The 16,079-nt window shown below is 45.4% G+C and overlaps 1 protein-coding gene across 1 annotated transcript in view; it reads right to left on the reverse strand.

Annotated features, from left to right (window-relative positions):
- Window positions 1–16,079, reverse strand: part of SLC4A5 (solute carrier family 4 member 5) — a 75,952-nt gene that overhangs the window by 35,631 nt on the left and 24,242 nt on the right. The window contains exons 4-10 of the mRNA XM_028741115.2: window positions 13,076–13,228; window positions 12,181–12,276; window positions 10,788–10,843; window positions 3,655–3,812; window positions 1,814–1,901; window positions 415–569; window positions 134–292 (exon numbers count right to left, since the gene is read on the reverse strand). Coding sequence (XP_028596948.2) covers window positions 134–292; window positions 415–569; window positions 1,814–1,901; window positions 3,655–3,812; window positions 10,788–10,843; window positions 12,181–12,276; window positions 13,076–13,228 — 865 coding nt within the window. The remainder of the gene's footprint in view (window positions 1–133; window positions 293–414; window positions 570–1,813; window positions 1,902–3,654; window positions 3,813–10,787; window positions 10,844–12,180; window positions 12,277–13,075; window positions 13,229–16,079) is intronic.

The raw sequence follows: 16,079 nt of genomic DNA on the forward strand, positions 1-16,079 counted from the left end.
GTTTGGTCCATGATCTCAGGAGCTCTGTACCACGGGTGAAAATATCTCCAGCTTTATGACTGTGTTTAGCGCTTTCCCTCAGTCCCTAAACAGATTCTCTTTCTGCTCACGGAGTCCAGAATGTTTTGCTTACCTTCCAGTCCAGATAAGCTCCTCCCCAATCTCATGCACAGCTGGCATCTCGTCATCTTCGCTGCCTCCCCCACCACCGCCCCCTCCGCCCCCTCCGCCTCCGGCTCCTCCGGCCGTGCCATTCATTTGTCCAGCCTCACTCAGGGAAAACACAGATTTTCTGGTGGAAGAGAGAAATAGCAAAGTGTTAGGAAACCTGGTGCCTGAAGCGCAACGCCGCTTAGCCCAGCCTGCAAGCCTTTGTTCCTCTGAGGTGCTTTCATCAAAGAGCCTCCCCTTTACCTCTTCTCAGCGGAGGGCACTTTCTTGGGTGGCTCTATTCTAATGTTTGGGTCCCACTCTCCAGGCGGCAGAACGATGACCTCGTCCAGAAACTCATCTATTCCAGCTATCAGGTCATCTCTGTCTCTAGCTTTGTAGGCGACATCGCTGAACAGCTGGAAGTAAAAGTGAAAACAGGAATTATCTGGACAAGTCACTACCCAAGAAAATGCAGTGGAATACAGTGGAGAGCCTCGTTTCTTATGTGTAAACCAGTCTCCACTTGCATAATGGAACTCCCCCCCCATAATAATAATAATAATAATAATAATAATAATAATAATAATTTATTATTTGTACCCCGCCCATCTGGCTGCGTGTCCCCAGCCACTCTGGGCGGCTTCCATAGAAACCAAAAATACACTAAAATATCACACATTAAAAACTTCCCTGAACAGGGCTGCCTTAAGATGTCAACCTCAATCTGTCAAGATGATTCCAGTATCCGTCCGGTCAGGACCAGACCTGGAGGCAGGGATAGTCCTCAGACAACGACTAAACCTGCTTCCTTGGTAATGACATGGTCTGGTCTTAGCGTAACTCCTCCTCCTACCCATGATCAGTGAGATAGGTTGTCCCAGTGCATCCCCCCCCTGTGGAACCTGCCCCAGCCATTTTGTTTGCTGGGACCCACTCCCAGGCAGCCCTGACCCTTCCCCTTAAAATCAAATTAAAACCTATACAAAAAACAAACTAACAGAACAATAAAACTATAAAAACAAAAAACAAAGTTACAAACACAACATAATTAAATTAAGCAAATTCCCACAACCAACTAAACACCCACCCCACCCCACACACCCGAGGCCTCCCTGGAGCCCCATAGGCTGCAGAGGTGAGTTTGGGGCCCGCCCACAGGCCCAAGGTTGAAAATGGCCTTAAGGGGGAGCGGTCCTCCCAAGACTCATAGGCAGAGCAACAGCAGCCTGTGTGCTCTCTAGATCTGGGCTAGGGTCCCCCCCAACCTTCTGGAGCAGATCTGGGAAGGGCACTGGAGGTGGGAGGTGCCATGCAAGCAGAAATCCTTCACTGACTTAGTTGAACCCTTGGGTTCAGTTCCATTGCAGAGTTGGCTACGTGTTTACCACCTTTCTGCACAAGGTACAGAATATGCCTTTTGTAATGCTGACCCTGGGTTAGGCTATTGCATGACATCCTCAATAAAATATCAGAGCAGCATGGGTGTAGCCAGGATTTTGTTAGGGGGTCAGGCTTAATGTTTTTTTTTTTTGGAGGAGCAGAACCTCAGTTAGTTAAGTATTTTTATTGATGTACTTGGATGGGGGGGGGCAGCTGCCCCCCTGGCTCTGCCCATGGAGAGGAGAGGAGGCATCTACGAAGGCATTGAAAATGCACTTACATCATCTACCATGAGGGTGGCGATGGCTCTGCCAATTTCATTGTAGGATTTTGCCTTTCCAGTGGGACCCAGGAGGATAAAGAGGAATCTGGTTGGAAGACAGGAAAAAGAAGCAAACTCATGAAGCATGAATGGTGATATGCAAGCCATCTCACTGTGCTGCTCCCAGCTTAAATGACAGTTACGCTACTTCAGTGTCTCCCAACATGGCCCCCTTAAGCTGTTTAGGACTGGGGCTGATCAGTTTCAGTTGATGAGAATTGGAGGGCACCAAATTAGGGAAAGCTGTACTAGGCAAAACAGTTTCTAGATATTGCTCCCTTTTGAGGCTTCTATCCTAGACTTTGTGTCATCTGCATATCTGAGGTTGCAGATGACACAACCTTGATGGCAGAAAGTGAGGAGGAATTAAAGAAACTTTTAATGAGGGTGAAAGAGGAGAGCGCAAAATATGGTCTGAAGCTCAACATCAAAAAAACGAAGATCATGGCCACTGGTCCCATCACCTCCTGGCAAATAGAAGGGGAAGAAATGGAGGCAGTGAGAGATTTTACTTTCTTGGGCTCCATGATCACTGCAGATGGTGACAGCAGCCACGAAATTAAAAGACGCCTGCTTCTTGGGAGAAGGGCAATGACAGGCCTAGACAGCATCTTGAGAAGTAGAGACGTCACCTTGCCAACAAAGGTCCGTATAGTTAAAGCCATGGTTTTCCCAGTAGTGATGTATGGAAGTGAGAGCTGGACCATCAAGAAGGCTGATCGCCGAAGAATTGATGCTTTTGAATTATGGTGCTGGAGGAGACTCTTGAGAGTCCCATGGACTGCAAGAAGATCAAACGCATCCATTCTTAAGGAAATCAGCCCTGAGTGCTCACTGGAAGGACAGATCGTGAAGCTGAGGCTCCAGTACTTTGGCCACCTCATGAGAAGAGAAGACTCCCTGGAGAAGACCCTGATGCTGGGAAAGATGGAGGGCACAAGGAGAAGGGGGCGACAGAGGACGAGATGGTTGGATAGTGTTTTCGAGGTTACCAGCATGAGTCTGACCAAACTGCGGGAAGTAGTGGAGGACAGAGGTGCCTGGCGTGCTCTGGTCCATGGGGTCACGAAGAGTCGGACACGACTAAACGACTAAACAACAACAACAACATCCTAGACTTTTCCTAATGAATTAAAACATATTGAACTCCTTGGGTGTTATTTTCCTTTCAATAGTTAACATGAAAGTCATATTGTTCAGACAGATTTGCTCTGCCAAAATGGGACTATAATGCCTGCTAATTTCACTATTGCTGTCTAGATGTACTTAGCAACATTACCTTGGTGTTTTGTACATACAATGGGCCAGTTACAGTCACTTCATGCAGAAATTACTATTGCTTGTAGCTGCATCAATTACCTGAGATTTAATTCTATAGCACAGAAAAAAATTATCTGTGCCTATAGTTTTGGGAAATAAAAACCAGTAGCTCCTGATGGGTCGTTTTCCTGCTAAATGCAAATATTTGGCAGGTCTGGGCTTGGTCAGTGTACAGTTAGATGGCTGCCTGCAAACTGTGTATTTGCTCCTTTGGGTGCAGTGATGGAAGAAAGTGGAGATAAATATACATGTAGCAAAATAAAATTAAGAAAAATGGAAGCAGAGTTGAGAATGCTCATCAAAACGAATCCCAGCAAAAGAGTGTACTTTCATGGGATGGTGTCCAAATGGCAGGCATATCCAGGGCCAGAAGGCGTTCCTTCTGAAGGCCTTGCTTTCAGCCACCCTCTCCCCCCTTTGATTTTTTGTAGGGCTGGGCGGGGGTGGGGTGACAACCCTCCTTTTAATCATCTACCTACCTCGTAGGGACAGGCACTTCTGTCACTCCGCCCAGCATGGTTGACTGAATGAGCCGGACAAACGCTACGAACGGCTTGTCCAGGAAGTCCACTTCTCCCACAAGGACATTGGAGGCCTCAGCATCTTTGGGGATCTTCTTAATGAATTTGTTTTTGAGCTGGGAGGAAAACAGAAGCATTTCTCTAAAGATCAGCGATCCCCTTCTTTCGATTTGTCTCTTTCTGCCTGAGTCAAAGCAAGAGCAAACTCCTTGCCAGCTGGGGTAACACGTCGCTTAGAATTCGCCTGGGACTCTTAACACTCACAATGTGGCTGCAGTAGGATCTGTGGTAATTTCCATTTGCATGGACAGGCGGAGACCCCCCCCCCCCGACCCTGGGCGACACACACGTGGAATAATGACTCAAGACAATGTGTTATGGGATTAAAATTAGGCCACAACTTTATTAAAACTTCAGCTGTAGGGAGACCTTGGCTTAGGCATTGGGAGTTTATCCCTTCCAGTCTCCGGCCAGGGATCTGGGGAACATCAGGGTTATCCAGAAATGTGGGGATTGGGCTAGCTCTGGAGAACGTCTGTTCAAGCAGAGAGCCCGCCCCCCATTTCGCCACCATCACAGGAGGAGAGCAATGACAACCTAACGGCGTATGGCCAATGCCTCCCCTCAAAACAACCCCTTTAACGGGGAACCCTGAGATCGCCTCTGTCCCTAATTTAGGGAAGATAGGGATTCCGCCCAAGGCCTGAAACCGCCAAAGTTGTGACGTTTTGCTATGGGGAAGGCAAAACCAGGAAAATTCATTTCTGGCCCTTCCACAGCAACCGTAACATAGCAGCGCCCGCGTACCTGTGGAGAAGAGGATAACCTGCAAAAGAAGGCTTAACTAAGGGAGGGCAGAGTGGGAGAATCTCTGAAGCCGTCTGAGAACTCCCAGGTAAGTTCTGCCCACTGTTGTGTGGGCTGCTCGATCTCTCCCCTTACCTGGCCAACTCTCTCTTGGCAACGCCTCCCCAGCTGGGATTGGGTAACTGGCAGAGGTAGGTGGCTACCTCCAGGTGTCCAGCGGGGGGGGGGGGGAGGGGCAGGCGTATCTAGGCTGTACTGCCGGGAGCCACATGGGATGGGGGGGGGGCTGTGCACGACTGCGCAAAAGGCACCCCTCGTTTGATGTGGGGAGTGGTCATTGTGAAATTTGCCTTGAGAAGTTCCCACCGCAAAAGTCACTTCCAAATCCAATTCTGTGCCAACCTCTGAAGATTTCCTGTTTTACACCTCAGCTATTACCCTCATTGTTTCCCCGGTACCAAATTATTCACCCCTCAGATTCTACAGCAGTAAATGCTGCCCTCGACAAATGCTAAAGTCGCTCAGTGATATGGTTAGTACATCCTCTATTGAGAGAATTTTTATCTATTAGCCATTATGCCAATTTACTTAATTTTAATCTGTTTAGTAGCTGGACCTCTTGAAAGCCTAGCTTTGTACTTATTTAATGTTGCTGGAGACTGGGTTCCAGCCATCATAGTTTTGATTCTCGGTAGTTTTACCGAATGTTGGGGATGGAGAAGAAATTTGATTCAGCGTGAATTTAAAGCTGAACCTATCAAATCTGCACCTTCTGAAACAATGTGTAAACTGGAATACAGCTGTCATTTGAAATTCACACTTATCAAAACTGCAATTCAGTTCTCCAACCAAAAAATGTTTACAAAAATGCACATATTTTGATTTTGCATGTTAAATTGGCTTAACACCAAATTGGTTACTGTGTATGTACTATATGTACTATGTACTATGTTACTACTATGGGAAATCCAGTTTTGGTGTTTATAGTTTCTGTTTGTTGTTCTTATTGTTAAAATTGTTAATAAAAATATATTTTTTAAAAGGAAAACAAAAAAGAAACTATAAATATTGTCAAACGAAATCATATTTAACAGAGACAAATGCACATATTATGGGAAAGTATGCACAAACATGAAGTAACATACAAAAATGCGTTATATTAGGAAAATTGCTTGCAAAAATGCATATTTTAGTCAAAACTACATATGAAACTGTTTATTAGAAGACATTTGCAGTAAAATGCTGATCAATTGTCATGAGGGTTTAAAAATAAATAAATTCACAAATTGCTGCAAAATGTGGAGAACTGAATTTAAGATTGGAAAACTGGGAAACAGAACAGTGACACTGACAGAGCCATCCTTACTGAAGGTAGACCGTGTGGCTGTAGTGTCATTGCAATAATTATCCTAAATTGGCCTGACCTGACTACAACTCCCATCAGCCCCAGCCAGCAAAATCATAAGATGTGGGTGCTTAGGGGAGCACAGCTGTACTGGCTAGGGCTGATGGGAATTGTAGTCCAAAATTCTGGAGGCTGCCATATTGGTATAAGGTAAAGGTAAAGGTACCCCTGCCCATACGGGCCAGTCTTGACAGACTCTAGGGTTGTGCGCCCATCTCACTCAAGAGGCCAGGGGCCAGTGCTGTCCGGAGACACTTCCGGGTCACGTGGCCAGCGTGACATCGCTGCTCTGGCGAGCCAGAGCCACACACGGAACACCGTTTACCTTCCTGCCAGTAAGCGGTCCCTATTTATCTACTTGCACCCGGGGGTGCTTTCGAACTGCTAGGTTGGCAGGCGCTGGGACCGAAGAACGGGAGCGCACCCCGCCGCGGGGATTCGAACCGCCGACCTTTCGATCGACAAGCCCTAGGCGCTGAGGCTTTTACCCACAGCGCCACCCGCGTCCCTGCCATATTGGTATAGGCAGACTTAAATCAATTTTAGTGGTTCACTGGGAAGTTCTACTGTGCTCTCATTAAATCCAGTGGGGTTTCAGTGGTAGAACATCTCTGTGGACTGTGCCTGAAGAGTATGAAATTAATCCAGAGTGCCAGAACTTGACTGTATAAGCACCCACCACTTCCCTTGCTAAGTCCTCCCCAGATGCCCACCACAGAACATCACAGTGTATTTATATTTTAGGAACAAGGAAACTGCCTTATATTGATCCATCTAACTCAAGACTGCCAACACTGACTGACAGCCGCTCACCAGGATTCCAGACAAGGGTCTCTTCCAGCCAGCAGCGGGTGGTGTGTTGGGGAGATCCATCCAAGCAGGTGAGTCATTGCTGCTTACTAAGAACAAGAGGAGGAAGTGCAAAGGCATTGGCAGGAGTGCTGGATTGACTCTGATGGTGCCAGCCTCCCGGCCATCTCCCACTTCCTCTTCTCCTTCCCAGAAAGCAGCAGCAACTCAGCAGTCAGGAGGTCAGATGTGATAAGTGAGCATCTTAAGTAGGGCTACTAAGTGAGCTCATAGCTGAGTAACATGATTCAGTGTCTTACAAGTTCTCATAGCTCGTACTCTAAACCGCAATGCTATGCTAAGTTCATCATCTTGATCACATATCCCATAAGTAAACATAAAATGTGTGGGATAACCAGCCTCATATAACCAACATGCTTAAGTCTAATTAATGTATGGAGGCATTAATACCATAAGAGTAAGCTGTCCTGCCAGGCTTAGCTATGACCACTTCCCCTTATCTTGGGAGGAACTAGGTAATCAAGCCTTTGTTCTCACAGTATACATGTGAACTTTGGTGTGTGAGGAGTTCTGAGCTGCTCCTGCCAGCCACACAGCTTTAATAAGCCTCTCTTGAGTTCCTATACCAATTGTTTAAGAACTTTTACCACTTTCTAAGCAAGCTAAGTTTTACTGCCTGTGCAACTTTTTCTGAATGCTGTATGGAAAAGCACATAAACCTGACCTTTGGAGAGTTAGTAAGTAAACCATTTTAAATTTACCATACATGTGATCTTTTTCCTATGCCGGGGAAACAGGGAAACTTTGGTAGGAACTTGAAGGAGCATATTTTAAAGGTCTAACAGCCTAGATGTCCACACTTGGATGCATATTTTGTGATTTTAAAGCTCCACTGGGGTTCTCTCCCAGCTTGGATCTTGCTCCCAACTTGGATCTTGGGATCCAGAAATCCCCCCCCCCCCATGAAGGGTGCTGAGATACAAAGAAGGAGAGCACTTCTTTGATCTTATTACTTCTGTAGGAAGGAGAATTCAGCTTTTGATAAAACACCTTTGTCGAATTCTTTCTTCTTTGCAAACATTGAAGCCATTGCAGCAGAAGAGCGAGATATGGATGTAGTGGAGGATAGAAACCTCATTTAACAGATCCATGCCCAAGATTCTTCTTGTCCTTTTCTGGCTGTTTCATTATTATTAACCGAGAAAGGCTCAATAAACTTCAGGCTGAGGTTTATTATAATCTATATGCTGGCATGAGGAGAGGCATGTGAGTAAGGCAGAAAGCTCTCCCTCCTACCCACTGCTGCCACCCCCCTTTTTACTAATCTTTTAAATCCATAATGGAAAAAAAAGCCAACAAAGCTTTTGGAATAAGCAGAGAGCAGGAGTTAGGAGCAACCTCTAAGCTTCATGTAAAACTTCATGTAAAAGTCCCTTTGTAGTGGCCCTACTAGGCTGATTAAGACCAGTGTTCTTTTGGGAGCAAAATACTTTGCATGCCTTCAGGTTAACCCTCCCCACACCCACTTTTCAAGCAGGAGACCTGAACTTGCATTCAGAAGCTGCCAGATACCAAGTCAGAGCAATCGTCTGGAGTTCACTGGAAGAGGCTCTCCAGGATTTCTGATGGATCTCTCTCAGCCATACCTAGAGATGCCACGGACTTTCTGCATCATGCAAAACAGGTGCTCTGCTACAGCCCTTCCCTTTGTATCAAAACAACTCCTTGCTATGGAGAACTATGGAGGTGACCCCAAAGCAGTACTTCTAGGGCTGCCACAATTCTGCCCCCTGCCGCCAGTGCCAGTGCCTTTGACAGAATTTGGCATTAGTTGTGTGGGATAGCTCAGTTGGTAGAACATGAGGCTCTTAATTCATGGTTGTGGGTTCAAGCCCCATGTTGGGCAAACATAATCCGGCATTGCAGGGGGTTGGAGGAGATGACCCTCGTGGTCCCTTCCAACTCTAAAATTCTATGATTCTCAGGCAAAGCTTTTTCATGCTGCCCCTATTGTTGTTTATGTCAACACTTCCCAGAACTCTTTGGGGGGAAGCCTTGACTGTTTAAAACGTTGTGATACTGCTTTAAATATGTGCTGCAGATGGGACCTAACTGATTGAAAAGCCCTCAGAGCATCACCTATATGTGTAGGCCAGAATCATAAACTGGCCAAGTGTCCCTATTTTCCAGGGATGTCCATGATTTACAGAAGCCATCCCGGTTTCTGATTTGATCCTGGAATGTCCCACTTTTCCTTAGGTAAAGGTAAAGGTACCCCTGCCCGTACGGGCCAGTTTTGATAGACTCTGGGGTTGTGCGCCCATCTCACTCAAGAGGCCGGGGGCCAGCGCTGTCCGGAGACACTTCCGGGTCACGTGGCCAGCGTGACAAAGCTGCATCTGGCGAGCCAGCGCAGCACACGGAACGCCGTTTACCTTCCGGCTGGTAAGCGGTCCCTATTTATCTACTTGCACTTTGACGTGCTTTCGAACTGCTAGGTTGGCAGGCGCTGGGACCGAGCGACGGGAGCGCACCCTGCCGCGGGGATTTGAACCGCTGACCTTTCGATCGGCAAGTCCTAGTCGCTGAGGCTTTAATCCACAGCGCCACCCGCGTCCCTAAACACTCTGTGAGGTGAGTGGGGCTGAGAGACTTCAGAGAAGTGTGACTAGCCCAAGGTCACCCAGCAGCTGCATGTGGAGGAGCGGAGACGCGAACCCGGTTCCCCAGATTATGAGACTACCGCTCTTAACCACTACACCACACTGGCTCTCCACTTTTCCTTAGGACATCCCTATTTTCATTGGAGAAATGCTGGAGGGTATGGAGTCATCCAACCTCCGAGACTTGTGAAGGCAGTCCTGTGTAGGGAGATTTTTAATGCTTAGTTTTTAAAAATGTTTTTATATATGTTGGATGCTGCCCAGAGTGGCTGGAGGAACCCAATCAGAAGGGTGCGGTATGATAACAACAACAACCACCACAACAATAATAGAACAGGACGTCCCTATTTTCATTGGAGAAATGTTGAAGGTAGCTTTTGAAAGAAATGTCATTTGAATTTACATTCCTCAGAACATCCATTCCTTTCACGAACTCCTGTCACTAGCCCTTCCTACTGAATGCTCAAGCTGCCACCACCACCACTCCCAATGCAATAGACATGGCTGCTCAAAAGGGGACTCCAAATCCCCCCTCCCCATTAGGATGGAAAGGGATGGGGGGGGGGATTGGTCAATTCTGGGTCTCTCAGTTCCTATTTTTCCAAATCATAAATTAAGTTCTCCAGATTTCTGCAGCAACTTGTGATTATTATTATTATTATTATTATTATTATTATTATTATTATTATTATTTAATTTTCATGAAAATTCACTAGCATTTTGGTGCACATTTATCCCCCCCAAAAATTTTTTGGGCAGTTTTGACTACTATGCATTTTTGCAAGCAATTTTCTTAATATGATGCATTTTTGTAAATTATTTTTGCTAATATTTTAACTTTCATGCACACATTCCCCTAATATATTCATTTATGAACAGACCGATTGATTGGAGAATCGTACTGCAAATTTTGAAGGATGACTGCGTTTTGGTTTTCACAGCATTTCAGAAAGTGCAAATTTCACAGATTCATCTTTAAATTCGAACCTGTTTTGTTGCACCTTTCAGAAAGCAGTTCCTGCTTTAATCTGTTCCCTCCTCTTGCCATCCTTCTGATGCTGCTGAAAGCAGGCCACTTGACCCTGCTGCTGCTGCTGCTGCTGCACGGTGGAGCCGGTCCTTACCATGGACAACAAGACACCTCTACTTTGGAAACAAATGGATTCACATATTTTAAGACATGTGAAGACCACTGTAATGACTCCTTCACAAGAGGTACATCCTGCACAGCAATGAGAAGTTCTGAAAACAATTCCAAGTTTGTTTTATTGTGACAAAGAACACACATGCAGGAAAACTGCAACTGGTTCTCGTTTTGGGAAGCCAATGACTACCTTTGTGGCTGACATTTGGTCCTGGGGGTTGGAAACCTAAAAGAAAAGATTTTAGTGTTTGGGATTTCTTACCTGATCTGTGCTTGGTGTATCTGTGATGTCGTTCATGCTTCTGCTTTGTGCATGGCCTAAAGGAGTAAACACATTATGCACCCATATATGATGAAATATCATTTAAAGGTAAAGGTACCCCTGCCCGTACGGGCCAGTCTTGACAGACTCTGGGGTTGTGCGCCCATCTCACTTAAGAGGCCGAGGGCCAGCGCTGTCTGGAGACACTTCCGGGTCACGTGGCCAGCGTGACAAAGCTGCATCTGGCGAGCCAGCGCAGCACACGGAAATGCCGTTTACCTTCCCGCCAGTAAGCGGTCCCTATTTATCTACTTGCACCCGGGAGTGCTTTCGAACTGCTAGGTTGGCAGGCGCTGGGACCGAGCAACGGGAGCGCACCCCGCTGCGGGGATTCGAACCACCGACCTTTCGATCGGCAAGCCCTAGGCACTGAGGCTTTTACCCACAGCGCCACCCACGTCCCTGAAATATCATTTATTTATTTTTAAAAAAATTGAGAGCTGAGATTCTGGAAATTCTGTCTAGAGATCCAGGATTTTATGTTGTCTGTCCTTGATGTGATTTCTTCACCAAGAAGCCGCTACAACCCAACCCTGAGTATACCACCACAAAGTTTCTCAAACTAGATAGAATCAGGGCAGGCTACAAATGAAGATTTGGGGAGCTGAGTATATTCATACAATCCCTTCATAGCCCAAGAAGACCTCCAACCACATTTTCTGCAACACATTCATTGTTACCACCAATCTGCATATGTGGCAGAAAATGTATATATAGATAGCTTACAATATACACGCATTAAAAAGAAAGTGTCAGAACCATGTTGGGGAGGGGATATTGAAAGAAAGGAAAAAGGAGCCAAGTGGTCTTTGAAGATGTGTGAAGGAATTTGCTGATGAGTTTTATGGCCCTGCTCTTCCTCTCTGCACCTGAGATACTACTTTTGCTCTGCCTGATAAGGCCTAGTTATCTAACTGTAACCTCTGCTAGTTACGTGACTTAATTTCTATGTACTAGTAAAGCTCAGTCAAGGAAATGCCTCCATATAAGCCTGTGCAATTTACTAGCCTGTGGACTCCTCTTTTGTGTTTCCCCAGCAGCTGCTGTTATTCTGACCAAGTGAAAGGTGTTTCAAACATCACAACAGGTGTGGTTAATTGAAGGAAATTCACTGCACCTGGTCTCATGCTCAGGACCAGAAATCATGGCTTTCCTCCATCATCCTGCTATCCTGGTACCACAGTGACATGCACCTGTGCAGAAGTGTATCAGGACAAGGATGCCAGGGCCTTCCTCCAAGTGCCAGGACATGGGGTTGCCACAGTAACTTGTTCCCTGCCTGCTGAGTTCTCTCCTGCCATTCTGTGACAGGAAGAACTGGAAAGAAACTCACGTAATCGCCCATAACTTGCGCTCTGCCTCATTCTGAGATCTTCTGACGAACGATGAAAGCTGGCCCCTGCAGCTGGACTCCGGACAGGGCTACGATCTGCAAACACGAAGAAAGAAGACTGGAAATGAGAGGATCAGCTTGACACCTTGGAAAGGTTACACTTTGCATTTTTCTTTTTGAGATAATGAACAAAACAAATTGTTCATCACTGCCTCAATGCCTCTGTTTTTGGATGGGCATGCAACTCCATGAAAACCATTTTCCTAGCTGAAGTGAAGGACAAGATGGCACCTCTCCCATTCCATAGAACAAAGCTGATTGGATGGGCGCCATTGACAGGGCAGTGTCCTCCCCTGAGTGCAGCAGGCTGGCTTAAGAGAGCGTAGGGTGGTAGGGCATTTGGCATGGACATCTCTCTCTTCTAACACCTCACTGCCACCTGAGGCAGCTGCCTCACTCTACCTAATTTGTGGCATGTTTCTATACATTGCCTACATTATGATTCTGGATATGATCCTACAGAAGCAGCCAGTGTGGAGCAGTGGTTAGAGTGTCAGAATCAAACCTGGGAGATTAGGGTTCAAATCCCCACTCAGCCACAGGGCTCACTGGGTGACCTTGGGCCGTCACTCCCTCTCAGCCCAACCTCCCTCATAGGATTGGACATAACCATCCAGGGGTCCTTTACCTTTACCTGTGGAGATTAAATGAGGAGAAAGGAGAACCATGTATGCCACCTTGGGGGAAAAGGTGGGACACAAATGCCAAAACAACAAGAACAATACAACTATGGGTGTGAATGCACCCAGGGTGAACCTCTGTCTATACTACCACTGCAAATGTGTCTCTTCCACCTTGCCTGTGCTGAATGGCAAGCTGGGCAACCTGCACTCACTTGTGTTTGAGACGGATTTGCCAATATCTGCCAGGGATCGGTGGATGGGTTTCTTGGTCTGATGACGGTGTTTTCTCAGGAGCACGTAGCTTATTTTCTCGCGCAGTTCTGGTTTCAGCAGGCCGTCTTCTATCTGCTTCTCAATGACATCATCTGGGAGGGAGATATCATACATGTTACTGGTCTGCAGGGCCACCACATCCCAGGTCAGGCGCTTAACTGTGACAATCCTTGATGCCGCAGGAGGAGGGGGAAAGTCACTCATAATGCCAAATAAGGCTCTATCCATCCATCTAGCCATCTATCTATCATCTATATCTATCATCTATCATCTATCTATCTATCTATCTATCTATCTATCTATCATCTATCATCTATCTATCTATCATCATCATCTATATCTATCTATCATCTATCTATCTATATCTATCATCTATCATCTATCTATCATCTATCTATCTATCTATCTATCTATCTATATCTATCATTATCTATCTATCTATCTATCTAATCTATCATCTATCTATCATCATCATCTATCATCTATCTATCATCTATCTATCTATCTATCTATCATCTATCTATCATCTATCTATCATCTATCTATCTATATCTATCTATCTATCTATCTATCTATCTATCTATCTATCTATCTATCATCTATCATCTATCTATCTATCTATCTATCTATCTATCTATCATCTCTATCATCTATCTATCTATCATCTATCTATCTATCATCTATCTATCTATCTATCATCTATCTATCATCTATCTATCATCTTTCTTTCTTTCTTTCTTTCTTTCTTTCTTTCTTTCTTTCTTTCTTTCTTTCTTTCTTTCTTTCATTATCTATATCTATCTATCTATCATCTATCTATCTATATCTATCTATCATCTATCTATCTAATCTCTATCTATATCTCCATCATCTAGCTATCTATCGGCTATTTGGGATGAACAGCATGTCAAGAGACTAAGAAATGTGTGTGTGTTTTTTAATGTTGTATTTTAATCTTGCTTTTTAAGTTGTATTTCAATTAACTTGTTTTATTATTGGTTGTTAGCCGCCCTGAGCCCAGTCTTGGCTGGGGAGGGTAGGGTAAAAAAATAAAATAAGAAAATAATAATCATTATTATTATCATTATTATTATTATCATTATTATTATTATTACATTCACAGTCACACTTAGAATGGATTACTGAGTGCTAGTATGGTTGGTAAAGATATAGATATTTGACCACCCAGTTCCTAGAAATACATGCTGATAACTCAGGATTTTGCTACTTTGATAGTGATTTCACTAACCCACTGACCCGTGACAGGGACTTATTCGCGGCAGTGGTGGTTCCCCATCTGTGGAATGTCCTGGTTGAGGTGTGCTTGTCCCCCATTCACCCAGATATTTGATGACTGAAAAACGCCTAGCAACCTAGAAAGTTTTAGCTGCGACAGTATGTGACTGGTTTTTGCTTTGTTTTTTTAATTAGATGTTCCTAACGTTTTAACTTTTAAAAGTATATTCTTAGTATTTTAAATTTTCTAAAGAAGTTTTTGTTTTATTTTTAATTGCAGTTTGTTGTTTGCTGCCCATGGCTGCTTCCGGAGGACAAAGGCTTGCAGCCATGCAAACAATAAAATCCTCTTTTCAGAAAAAATAAAATACTCAGCGCCCCCTGGAAATCTCCTTTAAGCAAACAAAACAAGAAGTGATAAATTTGTGTTCTTTTATGTATCTCTAGTTTCTACCTATGTCCTACAACATAGTAAAAAAAGATGTTGTTGTAAATAAGGCACCTTGAAGCTTGAAATTATAAAATTATTTATTAAAACCCATGGGGCAGACTGGAGAGAAGACTGCCGGCTCAGTCCAATCCGCCTGACATTGGCCAAATGGGCAGGCAAGCTGCAATCCACTTCCCGGACCTGAGGGAAGCCAAAAAGGGTTCCCCCATGCCTGGCCAAACCCCACGCCTCCAACAGGACCGATGGATCCAGGAGAGACGTTTTTTGCCATCCTGCAACAGCGCCTGATCTGGTGGTAAGTGTCATTACACAATAGATGAAACATGTATGAACGGTTTTTCAAAATTCTATTCTCTTGTTTCTTTATGCTTCCTCCGCCCCCGTATTTTTATTCAATGCCCCCCAGTTGCACCCAGGCTACTACAGCCCCCTGGATTGTCCCAGCACCCCCAGGGGAAAGCATTGCCCACTTCGGGAAACACTGGACTAGTCATGGTGTTGGTCACCAACCTGGATAGCTTTGAGAGAGGATTAGGCAGATTCATGGGTGATAAAGCTATCAATAGCTACTGCTTGTTGTGAGTCACTTTGAGTTGCTTTTGTAAAAATAGAGACGAGTAAGTTTAATAAGTAAGTGGGTAAAACCTCAGCGCCTAGGACTTGCCGATCGCATGGTCGGCGGTTCGAATCCCACGGCGGGGTGCGCTCCCATCGTTCGGTCCCAGCGCCTGCCAACCTAGCAGTTCGAAAGCACCTCCGGGTGCAAGTAGATAAATAGGGACCGCTTTCTAGCGGGAAGGTAAACGGCGTTTCCGTGTGCGGCTCTGGCTCGCCAGATGCAGCTTGTCACGCTGGCCACGTGACCCGGAAGTGTCTGCGGACAGCGCTGGCTCCCGGCCTATAGAGTGAGATGAGTGCACAACCCTAGAGTCTGGCAAGACTGGCCCATACGGGCAGGGGTACCTTTACCTTTTTTAAGTTTAATAAATAATAATAGCCACAATTATGTTCTGTCTCCACTGTCTGAGTCAGAATGTCTCTGAAAAAATCAGTTGCTGGGAATGACAAGTGGGGAGAGGACCACTGTTCTCAGGCCCCACCTGCAGGATTCCCACTGGGGCACCTGGTTGGCCACGGTGAGAATAGGATGAAGGACTAGATGGGTCCCCTTTGGCCTGATCTAGCAGGAGTCTTCCTATTGACTGAAATACATTACAATTCATGGTCCTGACACCACCCCTCATTACTGGTTGCAT

The sequence above is a fragment of the Podarcis muralis genome, chromosome 7, assembly GCF_964188315.1.
Source record: "Podarcis muralis chromosome 7, rPodMur119.hap1.1, whole genome shotgun sequence".
Lineage (NCBI taxonomy): Eukaryota > Metazoa > Chordata > Lepidosauria > Squamata > Lacertidae > Podarcis > Podarcis muralis.